General features: G+C 43.0%; 1 protein-coding gene across 1 annotated transcript in view; it reads right to left on the minus strand.

Annotated features, from left to right (window-relative positions):
* LOC124721207 overlaps positions 1–23,100 on the minus strand; it is an 86,396-nt gene extending 63,296 nt beyond the window's left edge. Inside the window, exon 1 of the mRNA XM_047246057.1 lies at positions 22,881–23,100. Coding sequence (XP_047102013.1) covers positions 22,881–23,061 — 181 coding nt within the window. The 5' untranslated portion in view covers positions 23,062–23,100. The remainder of the gene's footprint in view (positions 1–22,880) is intronic.
* Positions 23,101–26,329: the final 3,229 nt, after the last annotated feature.

The raw sequence follows: 26,329 nt of genomic DNA on the forward strand, positions 1-26,329 counted from the left end.
TATATCCTCTCTACTTCGACCATCATCAGTTATTTTACTCCCTAATAGCAAAACTCCTTTACTACTTTAAGTGTCTCATTTCCTAATCTAATCCCCTCAGCATCACCCGATTTAATTTGACTACATTCCATTATCCTCGTTTTGCTTTTGTTGATGTTCATCTTGTATCCTCCTTTCAAGACACTGTCGATTCCGTTCAACTGCTGTTCCAAGTCCTTTGCTGTCTCTGACAGAATTACAATGTCATCGGCGAATCTCAAAGTTTTTATTTCTTCTCCATGGATTTTAATACCTACTCCGAATTTTTCTTTTGTTTCCTTTACTGCTTGCTCAATATACAGATTGAATAACATCGAGGAGAGGCTACAACCCTGTCTCACTCCTTTCCCAACCACTGCTTCCCTTTCATGCCCCTCGACTCTTATAACTGCCATCTGGTTTCTGTACAAATTGTAAATAGCCTTTCGCTTCCTGTATTGTACCCCTGCCACCTTCAGAATTTGAAAGAGAGTATTCCAGTTAACGTTGTCAAAAGCTTTCTCTAAGTCTACAAATGCTAGAAACGTAGATTTGCCTTTTCTTAATCTTTCTTCTAAGATAAATCGTAAGGTTAGTATTGCCTCACGTGTACCAACATTTCTACGGAATCCAAACTGATCTTCCCCGAGGTCCGCTTCTACCAGTTTTTCCATTTGAAACTTCCCCTTTGAACATTTCTACAAGACTGTGCTTAAACTGACACACAATATTTTGTTAGCGCAACGCAATCTGACTTTCAAAATTCCCTACAAAAGAATGGCCCTGACTAACATTAAACTATACCTTTCACAAATCACTTACCTCACAAAAATCTTCGCTGCTCAAGCTACTGCAATACAGCGAGCGCCACTACTGCCAGCTAAATAAAAGATTCAAACTACTGAAGGCACTAACTACTGATAGGGATAGTTAGCAAATGAAAGATATTAATAGAGAACAAACAATGTATTTACCTTAATATCATCACAAGTCATAATATATATATATCAGTTCATGACAAATTACAAATCTCCGCCATCTCTCTCCCCACATCCACCACTGCTGGCGGCTCACCTCCAACTGCGCAACGCTACGCGCTGTTCACAGCCAGCTACCGCTGCCCAACACTACAATGGCAGACAACAATGCAAACTAGCCACAGACTGCACACAGCACAGCCAGTGATTTTCATATTGAGCGCTACGTAACGTTGCCAATAAGAAAACATAAACAGCCTACTTACATAGAGAAAACATAAACAGCCTACTTACACATTCGTCTGTAAGGAATTCGCGTTAGTATTTTGCAGCTGTGACTTATTAAACTGGTAGTTCGGTAATTTTCACATCTGTCAACACCTGCTTTCTTTGGGATTGGAATTATTATATTCTTCTTGAAGTCTGTGGGTATTTCGCCTGTCTCATACATCTTGCTCACCAGATGGTAGAGTTTTGTCATGACTGGCTCTCCCAAGGCCATCAGTAGTTCTAATGGAATGTTATCTACTCCCGGGGCCTTGTTTCGACTCAGGTCTTTCAGTGCTCTGTCAAACTCTTCACGCAGTATCTTATCTCCCATTTCATCTTCATCTACATCCTCTTCCATTTCCATAATATTGTCCTCAAGTACATCGCCCTTGTATAAACCCTCTATATACTCCTTCCACTTTTCTGCCTTCCCTTCTTTCCTTAGAACTAGGTTGCCATCTGAGCTCTTGATATTCATACAAGTGGTTCTCTTCTCTCCAAAGGTCTCTTTAATTTTCCTGTAGGCAGTATCTATCTTACCCCTAGTGAGACAAGCCTCTACATCCTTACTTCTGTCCTCTAGCCATCCCTGCTTAGCCATTTTGCACTTCCTGTCGATCTCATTTTTGAGACGTTTGTATTCCTTTTTGCCTGCTTCATTTACTGCATTTTTATATTTTCTCCTTTCATCAATTAAATTCAATATTTCTTCTGTTACCCAAGGATTTCTATTAGCCCTCGTCTTTTTACCGAACTTTACTGAATTGTCATTGTCGATGAGTAACCGTGGCACTTATGAAGGTGACTGGAGTTACACGATCTGGTTTTGTGACTAGCTAGTCTGCAATTTTGTAGACTTACGCCAGTGTTGAATACTGTAGGGTCATCCTAAATAGAACTGGGGTGTAGATAAACTATCAAGAGACCAGCAAAATGGTTGTTGCAGTCTTGGGCTTCAACACTGGGGGTCTCCAGACGCTTAGGTGAAGTTTGCTAGGAGTGTTATAGTCTTATTAAGTTGGTCTGCACTGTAATGTTCAGGTAACTAAACTCGCCAATTCTCCATAAGGTCTAATTCAATTTATTAGTTTAATAACCCCCCCTATCCTGACCCATGACCTAGGAGAAAGAAAGAGGCTGTCGTTTTTGGAGTATTTAGGGAAGGTTCACAGTAGAATATGCTATCGTGATAGGTACTTATCACAGCGTTAATAGCACACGAATAGCGTTTGCGGCCGGGACAACCACCAGCAACTAAGCACAACAGACAAAAAATGTAGTCACACCCAGAAGATATGACACTAATACAGTGTAACACGCCGCCTTCCACCCCCCCCCCCGCCCCCCTCCCCTTCCCACTCCAGCCTTAACACATGTAATATGTACTTGAACCTATACACTGATGATTGGGTCCCATAGAATTACCAGATTACTGGGACGTTAACTGCTAAGTTTCACCTGATGATCCAGATGGTCCTAGGAATTTTCTATGGTATTAAAACTGGACGATTTAATGAGTCAGTCGAGGTAGGATGGGATGCCTCAAGTACGTACGGGAACGTATGCGTAGAGACCTTTCAACACGGCTGTTAACTTAGAGGATCCGAGTGAGTGTCCACAGTAAATCTTCATGAAAATGAAGGCTCAAATGTCTCTGTGCACTATGCGACTTAACTTCTGAGGTCATCAGTCGCCTAGAACTTAGAACTAATTAAACCTAACTAACCTAAGGACATCAAACACATCCATGCCCGAGGCAGGATTCGAACCTGCGACCGCAACGGTCTCTCGGGTCCAGACTGTAGCGACTAGAACCGCACGGCCACTCCGGCCGGCCAAATGTAAAAGGGAGGGCAACACTTGGCCCCTCGAGGGTATCGAAATACACTCCTGGAAATTGAAATAAGAACACCGTGAATTCATTGTCCCAGGAAGGGGAAACTTTATTGACACATTCCTGGGGTCAGATACATCACATGATCACACTGACAGAACCACAGGCACATAGACACAGGCAACAGAGCATGCACAATGTCGGCACTAGTACAGTGTATATCCACCTTTCGCAGCAATGCAGGCTGCTATTCTCCCATGGAGACGATCGTAGAGATGCTGGATGTAGTCCTGTGGAACGGCTTGCCATGCCATTTCCACCTGGCGCCTCAGTTGGACCAGCGTTCGTGCTGGACGTGCAGACCGCGTAAGACGACGCTTCATCCAGTCCCAAACATGCTCAATGGGGGACAGATCCGGATATCTTGCTGGCCAGGGTAGTTGACTTACACCTTCTAGAGCACGTTGGGTGGCACGGGATATATGCGGACGTGCATTGTCCTGTCGGAACAGCAAGTTCCCTTGCCGGTCTAGGAATGGTAGAACGATGGGTTCGATGACGGTTTGGATGTACCATGCACTATTCAGTGTCCCCTCGACGATCACCAGTGGTGTACGGCCAGTGTAGGAGATCGCTCCCCACACGATGATGCCGGGTGTTGGCCCTGTGTGCCTCAGTCGTATGCAGTCCTGATTGTGGCGCTCACCTGCACGGCGCCAAACACGCATACGACCATCATTGGCACCAAGGCAGAAGCGACTCTCATCGCTGAAGACGACACGTCTCCATTCGTCCCTCCATTCACGCCTGTCGCGACACCACTGGAGGCGGGCTGCACGATGTTGGGGCGTGAGCGGAAGACGGCCTAACGGTGTGCGGGACCGTAGCCCAGCTTCATGGAGACGGTTGCGAATGGTCCTCGCCGATACCCCAGGAGCAACAGTGTCCCTAATTTGCTGGGAAGTGGCGGTGCGGTCCAATACGGCACTGCGTAGGATCCTACGGTCTTGGCGTGCATCCGTGCGTCGCTGCGGTCCGGTCCCAGGTCGACGGGCACGTGCACCTTCCGCCGACCACTGGCGACAACATCGATGTACTGTGGAGACCTCACGCCCCACGTGTTGAGCAATTCGGCGGTACGTCCACCCGGCCTCCCGCATGCCCACTATACGCCCTCGCTCAAAGTCCGTCAACTGCACATACGGTTCACGTCCACGCTGTCGCGGCATGCTACCAGTGTTAAAGGCTGCGATGGAGCTCCGTATGCCACGGCAAACTGGCTGACACTGACGGCGGCGGTGCACAAATGCTGCGCAGCTAGCGCCATTCGACGGCCAACACCGCGGTTCCTGGTGTGTCAGCTGTGCCGTGCGTGTGATCATTGCTTGTACAGCCCTCTCGCAGTGTCCGGAGCAAGTATGGTGGGTCTGACACACCGGTGTCAATGTGTTCTTTTTTCCATTTCCAGGAGTGTAAGCAACCTGATGGACGTTCACGGTAAGATGAAAGACTGTTGTCCACGTCGTGCTACGTAAAACACCCCGAATGCATCACATAACCACCTTCGATCAGAATTAAGCCTTCCACAGACTGTAAGTTAAAGGCCCCACCGGGTCGTCCGTGCACTTGGTGCCTTGCTTAATTGAAAAATAGGAAAAGCGCTAACCGTCGGACTGTTCTCCATGTGTCCAGTTTATGACTTGTTTGGTGCACTGAAGACGTACAGGTTTAAGAGCCATTTTGAGACATCGCCTTTCGCGAGGTACTCGACTGCAATTGTCCAATGCATGCAGTTTTCTTCGTTACGTTCCCTTGAAACTTCATTGAGAAGGACCTGTTTTCAGAAACAACATCAGTTCCTGTGGGGTTTGAAACTAATTGTCACTCACAAGGTGTGACACAGTCTCTGGCCCCTGTCGGTTGGAATCTCTATTATGAGCATTGTTTTCACTTCGTGTTACATGGCATCTGGTGGTATACTACGTATTATTGAGCAGATGAATAATCTTCGTTGATGTAGAAACAAACCGCCAACTTCATCGTCGGTGTGGTTGCGAGCACATCGGAACGCGATGGCTCCTTCTGTCGTTTTGCTACGTCTCCATACTGGCACATTTTGTTGCGCTGATCCCATACAATCGACTGCCACGACTTGCGTCAGCTGTGGATAGTGACATTACGGGCTGCTGTCGGTTTTACACTATTTGCAGCGCTCCAGTGTGCACTTTTAACGGAGTCACTAATATTCAGTCTGGTGAGGGTGTAGCTTGTGGTCACAGCATCATGGATCGCTCGAAACTCTGCTGTACTTCGCACCTAAGCCAGCTAAACTAATACATATGTGGTTTAAGCGAATGGTGTGTAACACCAATTCGACTATGCGTGATGAGTAGTGGTCAAACAAACTGCCACTTCCCTTTTGTAATCGGAGGGAGTTTGGAAAACGAGTTCTCGATAAGCACTGGAGGAAACGGCTCGCAACGTACAGCCAAAGCTACCGCCTCGTCTGAAGTGTCTCAAGGTGACGGCGTGGCTGCCTGCGACAGCACAATGGCGGCGGAAAACGAAAGCGTTGCGTCACGAGCGAAAGCCTGCCTTGAGCTCGGCGCGCCCTAATCCAGCAGCTGCTGCGCATTCCACCGCTTCGAATGAAGCCTCGAGGCTCAGCTTTTAGCGGCACTGAAGGTCAGCCAGTGCCCTATACACCGGCCAGATAGAAGACAAAACGCCTGTCACGTACCATAGTAGCTGTAAGCCACGAAAAGACACAAAATAAATGGCGTGTTTTCGGTTTAGGGCTGAGTTGTCGATTCCATTTTACATTTCATTCGCAATATTTCGCCAGCGACACAGTCTTTTTCTGTGCTACGTTGTTATGTTGTTACGTATTACACTCTGTCCCGGCAGTGATAACAATAACTCCCAGCAGCTGAAGAGAACGAAAGGGTCGGTCATCGAATTATTGCGAATAAATGCAATCAGAAACTAGGCCGTACACCCGAGAGTACAGCATTAACCAGTCACGCCGAGAAAACCTGAAAGAGCGTGACACTATATATACAGAAAAGACTATTAATGAATTCGAATGCTCCCAGAAAACAAATTCCTGTTTCGGCACAACCACAATTATCACTACCAAAATTACCTCAATAAATATTAAAATCCCTTGAAAGAGAACTGAAATCGATTCCACTTCAATACTTGGACATCTTCCTCCGGTCAAGTAAATACCGCCTTATAAAAATAAGAAGTTTATCCGCCGGTTGGCTGACATCTCCTCCTTTTAACAAGGGTGTGATCAGTCTCATGTCGAAAAATGTGTTGATTTCTTTCATCACCGTTGCTCAGTTTCGAAAAAAGTCTGTAAGCAAAATTTTATCTGCTACTACGAACTGGACGTCAGTCAAAATAATTATGAAATATGACATTTTTCGCTTGGTCTTCGCTCTTGAAATTGCATGGTGTACAGCCCCGAACTTATTGCTGCGCTACGGCAACGTCACCCAAGGACTACGCGCTGGCCTCGGCAAAGCGATGATAGTGCTGATTCGCAGTTGAAAGCGATCGAACGATAACTAACTATGCCTACAGAAATACAACTGTTTTATCTATAACTTCCTTACGGCATTGTTATGAGAAACGAGCCTATAATCACGAAATTTTCAACACGTCTGCACTAATTTTATTTCTTCTGCTGCGAGAATGTGAGGTACCGATACAGTGCACCAAACATACATTTTCTTGCGCTAAATGAACATTAATTAATTACGATAATTTACAGTCCTCTCAGTAGTAGACAGACTTCAACGTTTTTAAAGGAAACGGGGCCACGATTTGAAATCAGTTCTGTCTAATGTCAGCGTATTTTGAAGAGTGCTCTGCATATTTAATCACATTTTGAAAGCGGGGAGGGGAGCTAATACAGGTGCTTGTGATTGCAGCTGATGAATTTTTTCATGTTGGAAGACTAAAAGTGTAGTGATCTGTCCACAATAATAATCCCTGTTAATGTTCTGCTAAATGCAGCCCACTGATAAAAAAATTCTCTCTCAGCCAGCTGAAGTACATCCGTCATACCAGTACATACTTGTCAGTCTGAGCTCGAAAAAAATGTGGCTGATAATGATTCAGAATTTTTCAGATTTAAACAACAATCGACAAGGAGAAGGGAATTGTTTTCATGAAATGGAAGAAATTGTGACGATTACAAAATGTAAAATTTTCATTCTCCATTTTTCCAAGCTTTGATGTGTGTGCAACAAAAAAACGCTCTTTTCACACGAATCGCAAAGTTTCCGGTCGATTCTTGAACACAGATAACAATGAACCATCCATATCGATCATGGATATTATTGTGTGTGAATGTGTAGGTGCAGACATGTACCCTGCAGCCATCTTTGAGTGTTTTTCCACCTTCTAATGTGAAAGTAGTTGTAGTCTGCATTTCATTCTAAAATTTAGGCTTATCTGCTGTGAACCCGCAAGATTAATTAAAATCAGCAATAGTGTTCTTTGCATCTGTAGCAACCACCGTAGTTCATCCATTACACCACCGCTTTATCTTTGCCGAACGCGGTAATTTTTGTTTCAGATTTCTCTTCTGGAGATAATAATTCATTAAAAGTGGCAACACACTGACTAATTCTTCAGGCGTATAACTATATCAAGTTCTTCGCCGCCAGTGGACTTGCAGTCTGTAACATTGAGTGCTTCAGTTCTTTCTATGCGCAAGTGTACACTATTTAAACGTCCGTCTGAAAGTTTAGCCACAATTTAGTACATGAAAATCTTCACTCGTTTTCTGTTGATGGCTTCAGCTGGTATATCTAATAGATCTCCATGGTGCACAGAAAGAAATACGCACGGTTTCTATCTCCTAGACAGCGAAATTGATCGCAAATGAAATGTATTGGAATTTAAAAATTTGGTTATAGGAAATGATTCCAAATATTTACCAAAAAGTAAATTAACAGTTACCAGAAAGTAAGACGAAGAAATTGAATGTCAGCTTTAGTTTTTAACAAAGCCTTAAACCAAGATTCCTCTTGAAAGGGCACTGCCAGGCAGGCCGCTTTTTTCCAACTACGCGCCGCAACATCAGCTAGCGACATCCGGGGATATCCATCTCTTGATCACAGGCCTCAGTTCTCGCGATTTTTCTTAGCTAACTTGCAGTGCGTATTAGTAGCTGAAGTTTGGATTGTGTATTTTAGTGGCATTCTCCCAGTGACAAAAAAATTACGGCAGATTTAGACGTGACAAGTCTGACCATACTCTTGTTATGACTATTTTTAAACATTGTACACTTTTCTGTAACTTTTATTATACATTGACACTGAATACTGAGATGATGTTTCTTAACTTCTTCATATGCGCTCATGAGTAAACTGGACAATGCTCCTGTTCAGAGTTTTCTATGAATTCTCAATTAAGTATAGATCCGAATATTTTGAAATTATTTCAGCAATGTCAGGGTAATTATATATATTCATTGTAATATGTATATTTACATGTCATTGAGAATTTCAGCACTTCCTATGAAAATCCTTTTGTAACTGTTATTAGTCACAGCATCGTCACCAACGTAAGCTGAAGAGCTCGTCTCCAGTCCGATTATATTTTCCTCACCGTTAGTTATTGTGGGCTGAATGGTTTTCTTTTGCAGGTATTTGTTGACGCTGCTCCACACATTTACATTGCCATCGGATCTGCAGACAATAAATTTACCTTCATCCACTCCTCAAATATTTTATACCCATCCATCCCTCTTTATAAACGCAGCTTCCTTCGGAATCTAATCTTTTCTTGCTATTGACCTCACAAATACATTGCTTCTTTGCTAGTAACCCATTGTAAACTTTACCATTCAACGATTTATTAACTTACGCTTCTACTTTACGTGTGCTGCGGCGAGGGTTTTTCGTTGATTAATCCACGACGTTAGTAAGCTTTCTACGCGGATCGTTTGTAGCAATGACTCGATTCTAACTTGACTTCTATATTGGATTTGATGTTTTAATACCTGTAGTTGTAATTCAGGAATTCTGAAACTGGAAATTGTGTATTGCAAAACTTATCTTCATCATACAACCATATACTATTTTCCGTATTCATCTCCACCCTCACACCACAAAAAAAAAGTGAAACATTGACACCTAATATGGTCAAATGTTAAAGAAAGACGCTGTATACTAGTGCACAGTTTATGATAGTTTCAACTAACTGTATTTAGAAGAACAATGGCACATGTGTACTCGACTTCTTAATGACTACATTCAATAAATGATTTACAAACGAATGTATTTAAGCCACAGACTATCAGTGGAGACGACTAAGCACATACATGATGATGATGATGATGATGAGGTCCCATACTCTGAGGAGCGTAGGGGACGATGCGGGAGACCCACACCGCTGTACTAGGCAGGGTCCTAGGGGAGGTGGTTTGCCATTGCCTTCCTGCGACCGTAATGGAAAAAAGATACTTTAGGGACAGGATCCTTCCACCAAAACAAGAAAATAATGTTTAGTAAACAAGGGCTAAGGGCTCAAAGCGCATATCTAAAAAGATATGAGCACTTGTTCAGTAGAAGAAATGTGTTTCACACGAGCGAAGATGAACAAGTGCTCACAGCTCTTAAGGTATATATTTTAGAGTCCATATTTATTAAAGATTTTTTACTTATTTCTGCATAAGCAATCTGTCCATAAAGTTTGTTGTTTTCTTTTGGGGGAGGGGGGGGGGGGGTACACTTTCCATGCAGGAAACGCAGGTTTAATATTCATTGTTGGCATTGTTGTCGGTATTTTCGGCCAATAGGAGTTTCACTGTTTCCTTGCGTTTTTGGCAGCACGAGTGGATTACGTCGAAGGTTAACCCATTGTTAATAGTGGCTTACTGGTATCGAGAACGCTACCTTAGGGTACAGGTACCCACAGTTGCGTTCTCCATGGGATTTTTCACTGCCAATGCTTGCGTCGTTTCCGATTTATTATGACCTGCGACCTAAGTTCGCCCTAATTAGGGAGGGTAATATCTACTCTTATTTATTTTATTTTCAGACTTTCCTTTTTCATGATGGAACTGCCACCTGTGAAACTCAATACCTTGTCTGAATAAAAGTGCGTGCCAGTTCCTCTCCTAGCAAGCATTTGACTGCAGCTTCATTACTTTATGCTTGTGGTCGTTGATAGTACGTACGCATCCACGCTAGATATCTTCGCGTATCCTTCGAGGAATGCTCTTTACTTTTAAAAACCCTTGTGTTGATGGATCATCTTTCCTACGAAGCCTTCCCACACGGACATGGTATATAGGTGTGCTTCTGATGCTGTTGGATTCCTGTTTTGCTTTTCTGATCTCAAGTAGTTCGATTTTCTTCATGGGTTTGTGTGACTTCCTTGCACTTTGCTTGCACTTTTCACGGATGACGCTGTGTACAGAGCAGTCGCAATGCTAGAATATTATAGTGAAGTTGAGGAGACCTGCAGAGGATCGACACTTGGTGCACTGACTAACACTTGACGCTCAACATAAACAAATGTAACGTAATGCAAATTCACAGACAGAAAGGCTCTCTACTGTATGATTAACACATTACGGAGGCAGTGTCTTCCACGGAATATCTAGGAATACGTGCGCCTGCTTAGCTAGGTGGTAACGTGCACGCCTCCCATGCAAGCGGGCCCGGGTTCGATTCCCGCCCTGGTTGGAGATTTCCTCCGCTCGTGGACTGGGTGTTGCGTTGTCCTCATCATCATTGTATCCCCATCCCCGACGCGCAAGTCGCACAATGTGGCGTCGAATGAAATAAGACTTGCACTTGGCGGCCGAACTACTCCGAATAGGGGCCTCCCGGCCAACGATGCCATACGCTCATTTCCATTCTTTTTCTAGGAATATTTGTACGGAGCGTCGAACGATCACATAAAATTAATCACGGATAAGGCAGATGCCAGACATATTCAATGGAAGGATCCTCAAGAAATGTAGTCCATCAACAATAGAGGTAGCTTTCAAAACATTCGTTCGACCAATACTTGAATATTGTTCGCAAATCTGGGATCCGTACCAGGTTGGAGTGATAGAGGAGATACAGAAGATCCAAAGAACAGCGAGACGTTTCGTTACAGGTTCAGTTAGTAAGCACGAAATCGTCACGGAGATGTTCAGCCAACACCGTTGTCAGCCGCTGCAAGAGACGAGCTCTGCATCATGGTACGGTCTGCTGTTAGAGTTCCGAGAGCGTACGTATACAAGAGAGTCGGTCAGTATTTTGTTCCCTCCAACGTATATATCGGAAAAGACCACGAAGATATAATTAGAGAGATCTGAGCCCACACAGATGCTTACCAGCAATTGTTCTTACCGCAAATCCTTCGTAACGAACCGGGAATGGGGAAGTGACACTGGTGCACGAAGGACCATCCTCCAAACGCCGGAAGGTGGCTTGCGGAGTGCAGATGTAGATGTATATGACTAATGCTATATAACTTAACTCTGGGGGCGTGCGGCAGAAAAGCCGCTGACAGCATTTCGTCCCATGAAAAGTGGATTCGTGAGGACACCCGTTTCGTGACACATATGAAGCGTTGAAATACCCAGTGTAAGGCAGGAACGCAGTTAAATAACCTCAAAGGACCTTTGAGTAAAGGTTATTTGAGGACAGCTAAGACGCTACACCAACAAACCCTCTACTATTTCATAAATATCATTCATAACGCGCATAAACTTTAGAAGCATCTGTGACCCGTATCTCCATACAATTAAAAAGTTTGTGCTTCATCGGGGTGGAGCCGAAACAGAAGTCTTAGTAATATTACTACCTTACAAGTAGCACAAAATAAAAGAACAAGGCGGTTGTCGTTGACAGACAATTCTAGAGGCTGCTCTTCAACCCTGAATATAGGCCATTGATGCTCTCAGCGTAATTGCTTATTTAGGACGTAGAGACGGCAGTTGAATACTAAGTGCAAGGCCGTACATACGGTAAAAAATAAATGTAACAAGAGAGGGGAAGTAAACAGGTTTCCAGTCAGACAGTCAAAAATAGCTCTGAGCACTATGGGACTTAACATCTTAGGTCATCAGTCCCCTAGAACTTAGAACTACTTACACCTAACTAACCTAAGGACACCACAGACATCCATGCCCGAGGCAGGATTCGAACCTGCGACCGTAGCAGTCCCGCGGTTCCGGACTGTAGCGCCTAGAACCGCACGGCCACCACGGCTGGCAGTCAGACAGTCAGATGGTATTAAGGGAATCTCAGCCAAGTTCTTGAGATCGTGTACTTTCTCTGTGAATAGGTAGAAAACCTATACGCCGCGATACCAGTGGATTCGATGAAGTCGCATCTCGATAATAGAGTACGTTCCATTTGGTGGGATTAGGTCTCAAAGAAGAGGAGGTTATGTTGCATTTAGTTGCTGATCGATGCACTGACAAGGAACCCCTTCAGTGCGAGGTCACAAAAGGGCAGTGATATTTACAGCATTCAACGGCCACATATTGTCTACCATACAACTACAATATTCGATGCTAATGGCAACAGGTGTCGGGACTGGACGTATCCAGTGGTCAGGGCAGTATGAGGTGACGGAGCGTAGTTCAACTGCTTAGTCGACGAGTACGAGTAACTCACACCAGTGCTACAGTGCTAGTGATTGGTGTTAACACAAAAGAGAGAAAGAGCCACGACAAACAAAGCAAACATTGCATTATATTTGCAACAATAGTTGCCGAAGTCAACATTTCGTCAGAAAGGAAGCCAAGGAATTTCGTAAAGTGAAAAAGAACTGGCAGATGAAATATTAACGTTTCCGCAAGATGAGTCAGTGGAATGTGCAGTGTAGTATACGCTCGACTCTGCGGACAATGTACATGAGGAGTACAATGATGGCGATACGTGCTTAACAAGTGAAACTGATACTGAAACATGCAGCTCATTATCCTCCGTCACCAGTGAAACGCAGTAAAGCACAACTGCTGTCCTAGCAGCGGGTACTAAACAGAATTACGTACGTGGAAAATCATCCGGAGCATAGTAAAAACGCAATTACGAACAGATTTCAGTTAAGTCCTGAGCAATACAACCGGGTAGTGCACAAGAAAAACTAAGGATATTCGAAGGGGGCAAGGAGCACTTGTTGCAGAAAGTGGTGTTTTTGAATTTCAAGGATGCTCGGTATAATTTACAGGATGTGTGTCACCTACTACGTTATGCACATTACAATTCGCGTGACATAAATTACAGAGATTTGAAGGGAAGCAGTGGATGGTTGCACAACTTCAAACAGTGCTAAAGAACTGGAAGAGGTCACATAACGAAATTTCAAACAAAGCGTCAACTCGACAACGTGCAGCAAACTGCGGACTAGGCCCAAAAATTTGTAGATGAAATAAACAAACTTATGCCATAGTTCAGCAAGGAATTTGTTATCAACTCCGATCAATCGGAATTTGAAGATGAAATGGATATGAACAGAACCTTTGAAATTAGAGGTACTAACAGTGTTGGATCTAGATCAACTAACATCAGTGCTTTAACGCATCCATATACAATTATTCCGACTTTCAATAAGGATGGTAAAATGGCTGGAAAGTTATTTATGATGCTGCGAACAGCTGGAGATACTGTGTCTACTACGATTCTTTCTCGTGTGGTGATCCTGCAAGGGCAGTAGGGAATATTTACGTCACAGCAAGGGAAAGTGGGCAACTACGGTATGACCTCTGCCAATAGGTGATCAAAATAACATATTTTTGCTTGATTTCTGGTCTTCGTATAAAAATCATACACCTTTAGTCAAACTATCCCTCACGAAAAGTTTGTGATATTGCAATCACTGAACAAATTCGGGCTTTGGATTTTTCTTTCCTCTGTGTCTATAAAACATATTATGACACTATCTGCAGCAACGCCTTAAAGGATAGCCAGTTTCACGATAGAGGATGTCAAATTAAACGCCCTTCAGCCGTCAATTTTCAACCTTATTTTATTGGGAAACCACTTTTAGCGTTTTACTACGCCATCTTCAGGCCCCTGACCGATGTTTAGGAATAATCTACCCAGCTTGTGATCAAAACAGGGGCCAGCAATACTGGTATTAGTTGATATTTGTTCCAGTGACCACTTCAACCATCACCTGCCCATGGCAGTTGGTGGCTGAAGTGGTCACTGTAACAAATATCTAATAATACCAGTATTGCTGGCCCCTGGTGTTAACACAAAACAGAGAAATAGCAACGATAAACAAGGCAAACATTGCATTATATCAGCAACAACAGTTGCCGAAGTTGACATTTCGTCAGGAATGTCAGGTGAAGGTTGAAGTGGTCACTGCAACAAGTATCTAATAATACCAGTATTGCTGGCCCCTGTTTTGATCACAAGCGAGGTAGATTATTCTTACACGTCTGTCAGAGGACTGAAGATGGAGTACTAAAACGCTCAAACTGGTTGCCCAATAAAATAAAGTTGAAAATTGACGGCTCAAAGGCGTTCAATCTGAGATCCTCTATCGAACAGCCGAGTCCTGCAACCATCGCTAAAATGATGGACATACAGAGTTTCATGACAAACTCTGCGACAGATTGTTTCACATTCGGTTGCAAGCCACCACATCCCATCAGCTTTCATCACACCGCGACACCAATATGATTCTGAATGTATTCTTTAAGAATGAATACCTCGCTGAACGTCCTGCATGGTTTGTAACTCGTAATCAGTTCGTCTTCGATCTTGGTGGAGCGAACCTTCGTGGTCATTGTGGCGCATCGCTTTTCATTCCGTGTTCATGGCGCAAATTAATAGTTTCTTTTGAACATTTGTTGAATCTCGACAATGTCAATTTTGCTAAGTGTAATACATCCATCCCATAAAAGGTTGAACTCTGCACCTCCCTTACACTCAGTTCCTGTCGCACTCCTGAATCCCATCGGCAGCTAATATTTTTCTTCTCAAAACTGTTAACACAAAACTTTCAAATGAGCTATACTAAAGACTGAATTTGTGACCTCGCACTTAAAGGGATCCTTGTGAATGTCAAGGCCATATTGTGGACTGCACAGCTGTTGCTGAAGTGAGGAATTAACAAGTGGTTAATGTTCCATCTACTGAATGAAGTTAAAGTTTTTGGCTCCTTCGGTATTTTCTATGAGAATTAAGGTACGTGTTTTCAAGCAATACTTTTCGTGTCCAAACTCATACGTAGTAATAGTAAGACAGGACTACACTCCAACTGAAACTATACCTGCTACCCTTTAGAGTTATCCAAACAATATACACTGACGAGCCAAAACATTATGAACACCTACTTAAAAGTGTGATCGTTCACATCTGTAACGCAATTCAGCAGTGATACTGCGTGTCATGCATTCGTCAAGTACTCGATAGGTTTCCAGAGGTTTTTGGCACCAGATGCCTACGCACAGGTCACATACCTCCTGTAATTCACGGGCAGTTGGTTTGTGAGCGCCGAGCAGGCGCCCCAATAGCGTCCCATCTGGGTTTCGTCGGATTCAGATAAGGTGAATTTGATGCCCAAGACATCAAAGTCAGTTCACTATCAAGCTCCTCAAACTATTGCCGCACGATTCTGGTCTTGTGAGACGGACAGTTATCGTGCAGGAAAATGCCATCACTGTTGGGGAAGACATGAAGCATAGCGGGATACAGGCGGTACCTGATAGGTTCACGTAGTCCAGTGCAGTCATGATGCCTTCGACTACTACCGAAGATCATATGGAAGTCCAGGTGAATGTCCCTGATAACATAAGCTGTTCCCACCGGCCTTCGTCCGTGACGCGCTGAATGTTTCGAGCAGCCGTTTGTCTGGATGACAGAGTATGTGGACACGACCGTCGACCTGGTTTAACAATGAACAGATTTCATCTGATCATGTACATGATTTTATTGATCCGCGGTCCAGTCTCGATGATCTCCTAGCCACTGTAATCACAACTAACGTTGTTGCTGAGTCAATATGGGAACACACGTAGGGATCCTCTGCTGCCGAACACCATGTTCAACACTGTGCTCTGAACGGTGTGTTCCAAAACGCTTGTGCCCGCGCCTTCACTGTACAGTGTCGTAGAATCTGCCACAGATAAGCGTCTATCCTGCATTAGAGAGGGGCAAGCCTGCGGTCCCTATGTTCTGTGATGAGGTATGGACGTTCAACTTCTTGTCGCCTACTCCTGGTTTCAGCATTCTTCAACCACTTTCCATAGATGCTCACGACAGTAGCACGTGGACAGACAACAATCTTCGCCTTTTCCGAGATACTCTCTCCCAGGCGCAGGGCCACAACAATTTGGCTTTTGTCAAAGTCGTTTAAGCCTGTGGATTTCCGAATTTCCGCAACTTGCCGTCTCTAGAATGATTCCCCATTCGTCTCTGCTCCGCTCATATACTTCTCTTACCGCGTCACGTCCACTCAGCGTCATCGGGAGCATACAACCTGGCGGTGGGCAGTGGTCATAATGTTTTGGTTTATCAGAGTATTTACGCCATTCACGTAACATGCAGTAGGGCTGGAGAGGTCGGCCTCAACAAATCTTTCTCAACGGAACTGCGGTAGATTCATGCATTCTTGCCTCTGTTAGTTAGCATTGGTAAATTACATCCTCATCTACACGTTACGGAACACTAAATAGGTTAAGAAGTTCAGCATCTCAAACTCAGAACGAAACGTCTTTTGATAAATATGACCGTAACTGTTGCTAACAAAGAGTGGAGCTTCCGCCTTTCACTATACTGTGTTACAGTAATTTGGAGGCGTACTAAAGGACTAGACTAACGACAGTCCTCTTCCTAGACTGCGGTACAGTATAAAGTGGTGCACATATATGACTTCGAAGGAAGCGCTGGGGGCGAACTCGCAAGACAAATATCGATACGAAATACTTACAGAATCGCCGTTCATGTATGGATGTGTTCTTTGGAAAAACACTGGCAATATTCCATTGACACTAAACATATTCAACAGATACGTCAACTTCCGATCTGAATCAAAAAATGTTCAAATGTGTCTGAAATCTTATGGGACTTAACTGCTAAAGTCATCAGCTCCTAAGCTTACACACTACTTAACCTAAATTATCCTAAGGACGAACACACACACACCCATGCCCAAGGAAGGACTCGAACCTCCGCCGGGACCAGCCGCACAGTCCATGACTGCAGCGCCTTAGACCGCTCGGCTAATCCTCCGATTTGAATAAATTTTTTGCTGTTACAGCGCTTGCCCTTAGAATACATGTAACTAATACAAATAAAGTATATTAGATCGAGGGATTTGGCTTGTATCGTGCACAGATTTCTCAGAATTATCCCTTATAGTTCGACTAGTGTGATAGTGGTTCAAATGGCTCTGAGCACTATGGGACTTAACTTCTGAGGTCATCAGTCCCCTAGAACTTAGAACTACTTAAACCTAACTAACCTAAGGACACCACACACACCCATGCACGACGCAGGATTCTAACCTGCGACCTTAGCGGTCTCGCGGTTCCAGACTGTAGCGCCTAGAATCGCTCGGCCACTCTGGCCGGCTGTGTGATAGTGAAGGCAAACATACAGGGTGAGGCAGCTAAGTTATAACACCCCTTGTATCTCCTCAACAGTAATAGATACAAAGATGCCGTTTGGACAGTGAATTGCAGGGACAGGGGCTACTTGAACACATCACATTTCATATTTGTGCTATTTTCTATTGCAGAGATATGAGGCCATCTTTGGTTTTTTTAAAATGGAACCCTATGTTAAATTTTAGCGTAACATGATGGGCTTAAAAAGACGGTTTCAAATAACTGTATATCATAATATTTAGGCGAATAGTTTTTGAGACACAGATATGTTCTCGTATCGTATTCGTCCTTCGAAACGGCGTTGTCCAATGCGACCTTTCCTGTTGTGTCGAGTACATGGTAAACGTCGCGAGTCCGTCCTTACACAAACACGCCCATTTACCCGACAATAGTAATACATACTGCGATATTTTGCGCAAAAATTAACTGGTGATGTCACGCAAATATTATTAAGTTATTTGACAACTGTAATACCAAAATTGTAGACAACATACAGTATTAAAATACTAAAAGATGTTAATACATTTGAAGTAAGTGAAATATAAATGTAAATGAGGAGGCCCTTATTGGTCACAATTATTTCGTACGTATTTGTTATTTACTTGAAAATATTTACTATTGATCACAATACGAAACAAATACAAAGATGCAAAATACGTACTGTACACTATACAAAACTTTACTGAAGCATATGCTCAAAATGCTTCCCCTCTGCTGCAAATGCACATTTGTAGTCGCCGCTCGAATGACTTGTGAACGGCTTCCAGGGTGTCACGTGAGATATCAGCGCACGCTTCGATGATACGTTGCTTCCTATCGTCTGACGTAGTTGGTATTTGAGCATACACTTTATGTTTAATTGCTGTCCACAGAAAAAAATCAAGAGGGGTCAATTCAGGAGACCGAGCTCTGTAGCCACACGGGAAGAGTGAGCAGGATAGCCGTCATGGTAGAACCACATGCACTGACGCGTAGTTAGTGGTACCTCTTCCAGCAAAATGGGCTGAACGTTTCGCAGGAACTGTGCATAGTTATTGCCATTTAGTGTACCCGGCATGACGTACGGCCCCACAATGGCATTTCCGACGATGCCGCACCACACGTTAACACTCCACGGTTGCTGATGCTGTACCTGTCGAAGCCAATGAGGGTTGTCTACTGACCAGTAATGCATATTAAGCAAATTCACATTACCGTGGTTAGTGAAAGTCGCTTCATCGTTAAAAGTACTCGTTGAAAAAACGTTGGATCATCTTGTACGCGCTGAAGAGCAAACCGGAAAAATTCCAAGTGCCGTTCGAAATCCACACCGGAGACTGCTTGATGTAATAAAAGGTGAAACGGGTGAAATCTAGGCCGCTGCAATGAAACACTTCTTTGACTTATATCACATTCCGAGGCGGTACGTCGCGACGAAATAGTAGAATCGTTCTGCGCCAATGCTAGAACGCCCTCTTCATGTACCTCGCCAGTTGCAGGTTTCTGCCTTGTCCTCTGTATGGCTTTCCATGATCCCGATTCAAGTAGTTACTTGCAAATACGTGCAAGAAGTTGGCGCGTAGGACGCTCACGATCAGGATATAGCTCTTCATATCGCTTTTTGGCTCTGGCTCTGACTCTGAGCACTATGGGACTTAACATCTGTGGTCATCAGTCCCCTAGAACTTAGAACTACTTAAACCTAACTAACCTAAGGACATCACACACATCCATGCCAGAGGCAGGATTCGAACCTGCGACGTAGCGGTCACGCGGTTCCAGACTGACGCGCCTAGAACCGCACGCCCACGCCGGCCGGCGCTTTATTATTCTAATAGCATTTCTTCTGCTTTTCATCATACACTAGAAGCATATCTAACTTTTTTTCGTTGGTGTACATGTCTGCTCAAAGAAACTGTGACAGAAATGCGATGTCTCATTACCCCAGCAGCACGTTTATAGCCTTCTCTCCAGCTACCTCGTGCGTCACCTTGCGGCGTTATCGAGAAGCAGGAAAACACCTTCCCTGTTAAGTTCCTCAGTGGTCAACAGGAAAGGTCGCATTGGACAATGCCGCTTCGAAAGACGAATACGAAACGGGAACATATCTGTGTCTCAAAAACTGTTCGCCAAAATATTATGATATACACATATTTGAAACCGTCTTTTCTAGCCCATCATCTTACGCTAAAATTTAACTCAGGGTTTCATTTAAAAAAACCAAAGATGGCCTCATATCTCTGTAATAAAAATAGCACAAACATGAAATGTGATGTATTCAAGTGGCCCTTGTCCCTGAAATTCACTTTCCAAACGGCATCTTTGTATCTATTACTGTTGGGGAGATACAAGGGGTGTTATGACTTAGCTGCGTCATCCTGTATAACAGAAAATTTTATTTCCTTAAAGTTGAATGAAACCATTGCACAACCGTACTTTTTTTTAATTTTTTTATTCTGATGATTCCTAGATTCTGTGCTCATAACTTAAATTTAAGGGGACACTGAACGTGGAGGTTAGGTACCAGACAATGTGTAATTAATATATATCAGTGGTGAATGTTGCTAGAAGTGTGCCCACAATTTCCTTTAAAGGTTTACTGACGAAATTTTTACTTCATGAAGCTTGACCAGAACAAAATTTCTACAATTGTCTACTACATATGTTACTACTACCAGTATATATTCCATGGCTATTGTGGAAGCTAATAATTAATTTACGGTGAACAGTTGCAAACTACAGAGCGCAGGTATTCCGTGAAAATATAATGTCTGTGTGGATTAAACAAATACGCAAAGCAACAGCTGATATTCAATTTAAAATTTAGGTGGCCAAGAAATATATCACCCAAATTTTTGGAGCGCTACATCGAGCGCGGCTAATATAGGTAGTGATACTTTCCTTATAGCTTCCAAAACGACAACGCATTTATTCACTTTAATATGGAAAAGTTCTCAACACAACTGTCTTATTTCGTTTACTAAAACCAATTACACGTGTTAGAAACGCAGATGTTGAAATTATAGAGATTACTTTATTTGGAAGAAATAAATGTTGTTACATTTGAACACTTAGTTTGTGGACAGAAGGTTCTTTCTCCATTGTATGATAGAATAAAATCACACATATGATTTAAGTAGCTGACTATGGGTATGCTGAAAGTGCTATTCTAATTTAATGTGAGAACAATAAATGAATTTTTCGTGAATTGTTATATTATGGCATATGGTTATACTCAAAGTTTCTTCTGTGTTCTGTGTACCAAACATAATCTAAACCGATTTTCGATACCGCAGTTAGTACCATCCAAATTTTTCGTTCGTTAAGTAGGTCTGTTGGTGAAAGATTGGTTAGTGAATACGCAGCAAGCCAAGCAGGCCACTCTATCTGCTGAGACAGCCTGCGATGCCGACCTTCCACTGCCTGATCCTGTTCAACAACATCGTCAAGGTCGGCGATTCCACTCCCGGGGAATAGCAATAAGGCGGCCATGTTCTTACTGAAATCAAAATTTCACTTTGTTTTGCACATGTCTCGTATATCGTGGCCACAAAAAAGAGAAAAAAATCACTGGGCAGTGAGAACTATCTGACACTTCACTACCGTCTGTAACTCTGCGTGTCTCCGACACAAACTGTGTATAAACATATATTACGTGCAGCTTTATATTGCATGTCTTAGATAACTTCGTACAATTTTGTCCTGAATTTGAGTGTAAAGTGAGAAAAAGAGAAAGACCTTGTAACTTAAAACAGTCATATTCTTGCATCATCACAAAAACAGTTTCTGTTTAGTTTTGATATTTTTGAGAGTTATTTGGATTTAATTACAAAACTATCGTAATATTTCGTATAGACTGGTGACGCATCAACAAATATATTTTCCCAGTTTGAAATTCAGAAGCACCTGAGAGAGAATTTAGTACAATACCCCCTAACTAATTAGTTTTATTTAAGAGACGTATTTCAAGTGTCACTAGATGATTGAAGCAGCGAACATCGGTTAATTAAAACAGCGAATGCGTTACGATTGCATCTGGCAGTCACATTTTGAAATAAATGATAATTTCGGTACTTTACTTAGTTACTTTCGAGTCTTGTCTTTGAGTATTCGTGAAGTTTGGAAGGACGATCTGAAGAAAATTTTTCTCCAAGCTGTATTTACTGATGACAAATACAACATGGCCTCGATTTCCACAAATGACTAATTTTCAGTAATTCAATGCGGTGAGTAGATGTTAAGTATGTCGTCACTTACTCTCATTTCGGTGTCTAGAAGGTGAAAATAGTTACCTGTAATACATTTGTCGATAGTGAAACTGAATTATAGGAATTCATTTCAGACACATTTTGAAGTCATATGAGATTAATAAACGCTGCGGGCCGGTCTTCAGCGTCTTTAAAGTACATACTGTCAAAGACAACAGTATTGTTTCACTTCGCTGTTTAGCATTAAATCGATTCAGTGGCTAGTATCATTGCTTGACGCTGGAAGAGCATAACAAAGGCGTTATCACTACTGCAATAAACATCTGAAAAAATTAACGACACCTAGAACTTACGCGACGTGTGAAGTGGCAATGCAATTAATTTCTTGTAGGACCATCCTCACTTAAAGTTTAGGTAAACCACTACAACTGAATGCTAAGGACGGAAAAGGTTCGAATCCGAGAGCGTTTTTAGGAACGCTTTACTTTTTAAATATAAAACGCGAATGTGGCTTTTGCTCTTAACAAAATTATAATGAGAGTAAAATATTTGTTGGCTGACGGTTCTGATACTTTATTTAGGCTACAGACTCGTGTATGTCGGACAGAAATAATGGACTGCTGAACATTTCTCGATACACACGTAGATGCGAAAAGTAGGGAAGAGCTGCTAAATTAGTTTCCGTGTGCCCTCGGTGTCGTAAGGTTACAACAAAGAAGAAGAAAAAATTTTATTACTTCCCTTTAAAGTCTGTTCAGCAATAGCGTTGACCACTTAGTGACGGCCGTAAAGGCGAAGTTTCCAACGCCAAAATAATTTATTAAATGTATTAAAAACGAAGCGAGATTTTCGGTCGTTAGGATTTGAAAAAGCCTCGGTCGAGTCAGCTTTTCTCGACATATTTACCTGATCCCCGACGTCAACGACGGAGGAATAATGTGATTGTTCGGGAGAACGGTTTCTGTTTGCTGACATTGTGACAGCTGACGAGCTGTACTCACGATAAAGTTCCCAGGACTCGTGTTCTGCGGCAAGTGCCGTTTCGGCAGGCTTGGTGTCGAAGGCGGGCACGGCGGGGGATCCGAGCACGGTGAGCAGCTGCGCCAGCAGCGTCGAGTAGTCCGCCGTCAGCAGCAGGAAGAGCGCGACGAGCACCACGACGCGCAGCACGCCGGCCTCCATGGCTGAGCGCTGGACACCGACTACCCGGCGCGGTGAAAGCCGCCGGCCGCCGTCTCGCGCCGCCGCCGCCCCGCACCCGCCTCTCGCGCTCTGCTGCTTAAGCCGTCGCGCTAACCACTGCTGCTGTACCACTTCCCTTTCGACCCATCACCTGCCACGGGATGCCCCAAGATTTGCGTTTCTCATTAAAACGTAGCTAACTACAGGCCGGTTTCACTTTTGCCAGCATTCTCACAAATTTTAGGAAAAGTATTGTACAGGCAGCTTCTCAACCATCTGACCACTAATAACATATTATCAAGAACACAGTTTGGATTTCTGAAGGGTTCTGATATCGAAAAGGCTATTTACACCTACAGTGAAAATGTACTTAATTAATTAAATAACGACTTACAAGCAGCCGGTATATTCTGTTATCTGTCAAAGGCATTCGATTGTGTAAACCACAACATCCTTTTAAATAAGCTAGAATTCTATGGTGTCAGGGGCAGTGCTGCAAAATAGTTCAAGTCATATCCAGCTAACAGGAAACAAAGGGTGTCAGTGCAAGGGACTAGTGAATTAAGTCATCTGTCATCATCAGAATGGGAAGAAATTACATGTGGTGTCCCACAAGGATCCATCTTAGGGCCATTGCTTTTTCTTGTGTACAGTAATGATCGCTCATCGGTTACACTGCCAGAAGCAGAGTTCGTTTTGTTTGCAGGTGACACAAGTATTGCAATAAGTAGTATGTCGAGTGTAGTTCTAGAAAGATCTGCTAATGATATTTTCGTGGATATTAATAAATGGTTTAAAGCCAAGCCACTGACATTAAACTTCGAAAAGACTCATTATATGCAATTCAGAACCTGTAAGAGGTTTCCACCCACCATATGCATAAAGTACGAAGGAGAGCAGATAGAAGAGGTTGACAGTCTTAAATTCCTGGGATTACAACTTGATAATAAATTCGGTTGGGAGGAGCACACCACAGAACTGCAGAAACGCCTTAACAAATCTGTATTTGCAATTCGAGTGTTAGCAGACATAGGTGACATAAAAGTGAAAAAGCTAGCATACTTTGCCTACTTTCATTCCATAATGTCATATGGTATAATAATTTGGGGTAACTCTTAAAGTCAAACAAAAGTTTTCAGAGTCCAAAACCGTGTAATTCGTATTATTTGTGGAGTAAACTCACGGACTTCTTGTAGAAACCTCTTCAAAGAACTGGGTACACTAACTACTGCCTCTCAGTATATTTACTCCTTAATGAAATTTGTCCTAAATAATATATCTCTTTTTCCAACAAACAGCTCAGTTCATACATACAATACCAGGAACAAAAATGATCTGCACAAGGACTTAAAAGCACTTACTTTAATTCAAAAAAGGGTCCACTACTCAGGAACACTCATCTTCAATAATTTGCCAGCAAACATAAAAAATTTAGTTACAAATAAAGATCAGTTTAAAAGGAGCCTTAAAGACTTACTAGTGGCCTATTCCTTCTACTCCATTGACGAATTTTTTAATAGAAACAAATGATGTATTGTATATATTCATACTATTAGTATTGTTATTTCAGCTTTAAAAAAATTGACATGTTCCACATCCACGAGGATCTCCACAACACGGATCTATGGAACGAAAAACTAATCTAATCTAATCTAATCTAATGCTCTTCAGACCAAAGAGTGGTTTGACAATGCTCTCCACGCCAATCAGTCTTGTGCAGGCCGCTTCATCTCTGAATAACTACTCAAATAACGGTCATTAAAATATACAGGGTGACAATTATTGAACTATATGAAATAAAATTGTTATAACTTCTGAACGGTTGTACAAACTGCACGGCTGGTAGCGGGGCATGACGGGAATTCGTATGCGCAAGCATGGTTCGGTTTAGCAACGAAGCCCACTTTCATTTGGTTAGACTCGTCAGTAACCGAAATTGGTGCATTTGGGTGACTGAGAATCCGGATTTCGCGATCGGGAAGTCTCTGACCCTGAACGGGTGACTGTGTGTTGTGCAATGTCCAGTGACGGAATAATCGGTGCGGTATTCCTTGATGGCTCGGTGGCTACCGAACGGTATGTGAAGGTTTAGGAAGATGATTTCGTCCCCATTATCCAAAGTGACCATGATATTGACAAGATACGGTTCATGTAAGACGGATCTGCCGGCCGGAGTGGCCGAGCGGTTCTAGGCGCTACAGTCTGGAACCGCGCGAGCGCTACGGTAGCAGGTTCGAATCCTGCCTCGGGCATGGATGTGTGTGATGTCTTTAAGTTAGTTAAGTTTAAGTAGTTCTAAGTTCTAGGGGACTGATGACCTCAGATGTTAAGTCCCATAGTCCTCAGAGCCATTTCAACCCATCGAAACAAAATAGTGTTCGATGTCCTGGAGGTGCAATCTGGGGCCCGCTCTGGCTCTGGGGTTCCCTAGAGGCCACTGCCATTGGCCTCGAATGGCCGCCATATTCTCCGGATTTGAACACATGCGACTCCTTTTTTTAGCGCTATATTAAAGACAAAACGTACAGCAATAACCCCAAAACATTGCTGAGTTGAAAACAACTGTTCAGGACGTAATCGACGGCATCGATGTTCCGACACTTCAGTGAGTCACGCAGAATTTCGCTATTCGTCTGCGCCATGTTATCGCCCATGATGGCAAGCATATCGAACATCCGTACTGAATATCCGTAGTGACGTTTACATGTTGAATAAAGTATGTGCACGCCGCAGTTTGTAACTAATTTAATTTTTTTTATATAGATCAGTAATTATCACTCTGTACTGGTTGGTCGGTTGATTGGTTTGTTGATTGCGGTTAAGGGCATAAACAGCGAGATCATCAATCCTTGGGTCAAGAGAGATGTCAACAGGCGTTAGTGATGACTGTTAGAACTTTTAACCCGTTATGAGAATATGTAGGAGTCGTAAACATAGAAACATCGAAAGGCCTAGACGTCTCTCTACGATATTTACATACCTACACTTCTCTGCGTTACCGAGCTGCCTGTTCGATGATGCGCAAGATGTGTCCTGTCGACCGATCTGTTCTCTTAGTCAAGTCGTGTCATAGTTTTTCCCCCCATTCGATTTAGTACCTCCACATTACTTATTCGATCTGCCTATCTAATCATCAGCATTGCTATGTAGCATCACAAATGAAAAGCTTCAGCCATCATCAGTTATTTTGCCCCCGAAATAGCAAAAGTAATCTACTAGTTTTTGTGTCTTAGTTCCCAACCTAATTCCTCGCCTGACTTAATTCGCT

The sequence above is a fragment of the Schistocerca piceifrons genome, chromosome X (assembly GCF_021461385.2).
Source record: "Schistocerca piceifrons isolate TAMUIC-IGC-003096 chromosome X, iqSchPice1.1, whole genome shotgun sequence".
Lineage (NCBI taxonomy): Eukaryota > Metazoa > Arthropoda > Insecta > Orthoptera > Acrididae > Schistocerca > Schistocerca piceifrons.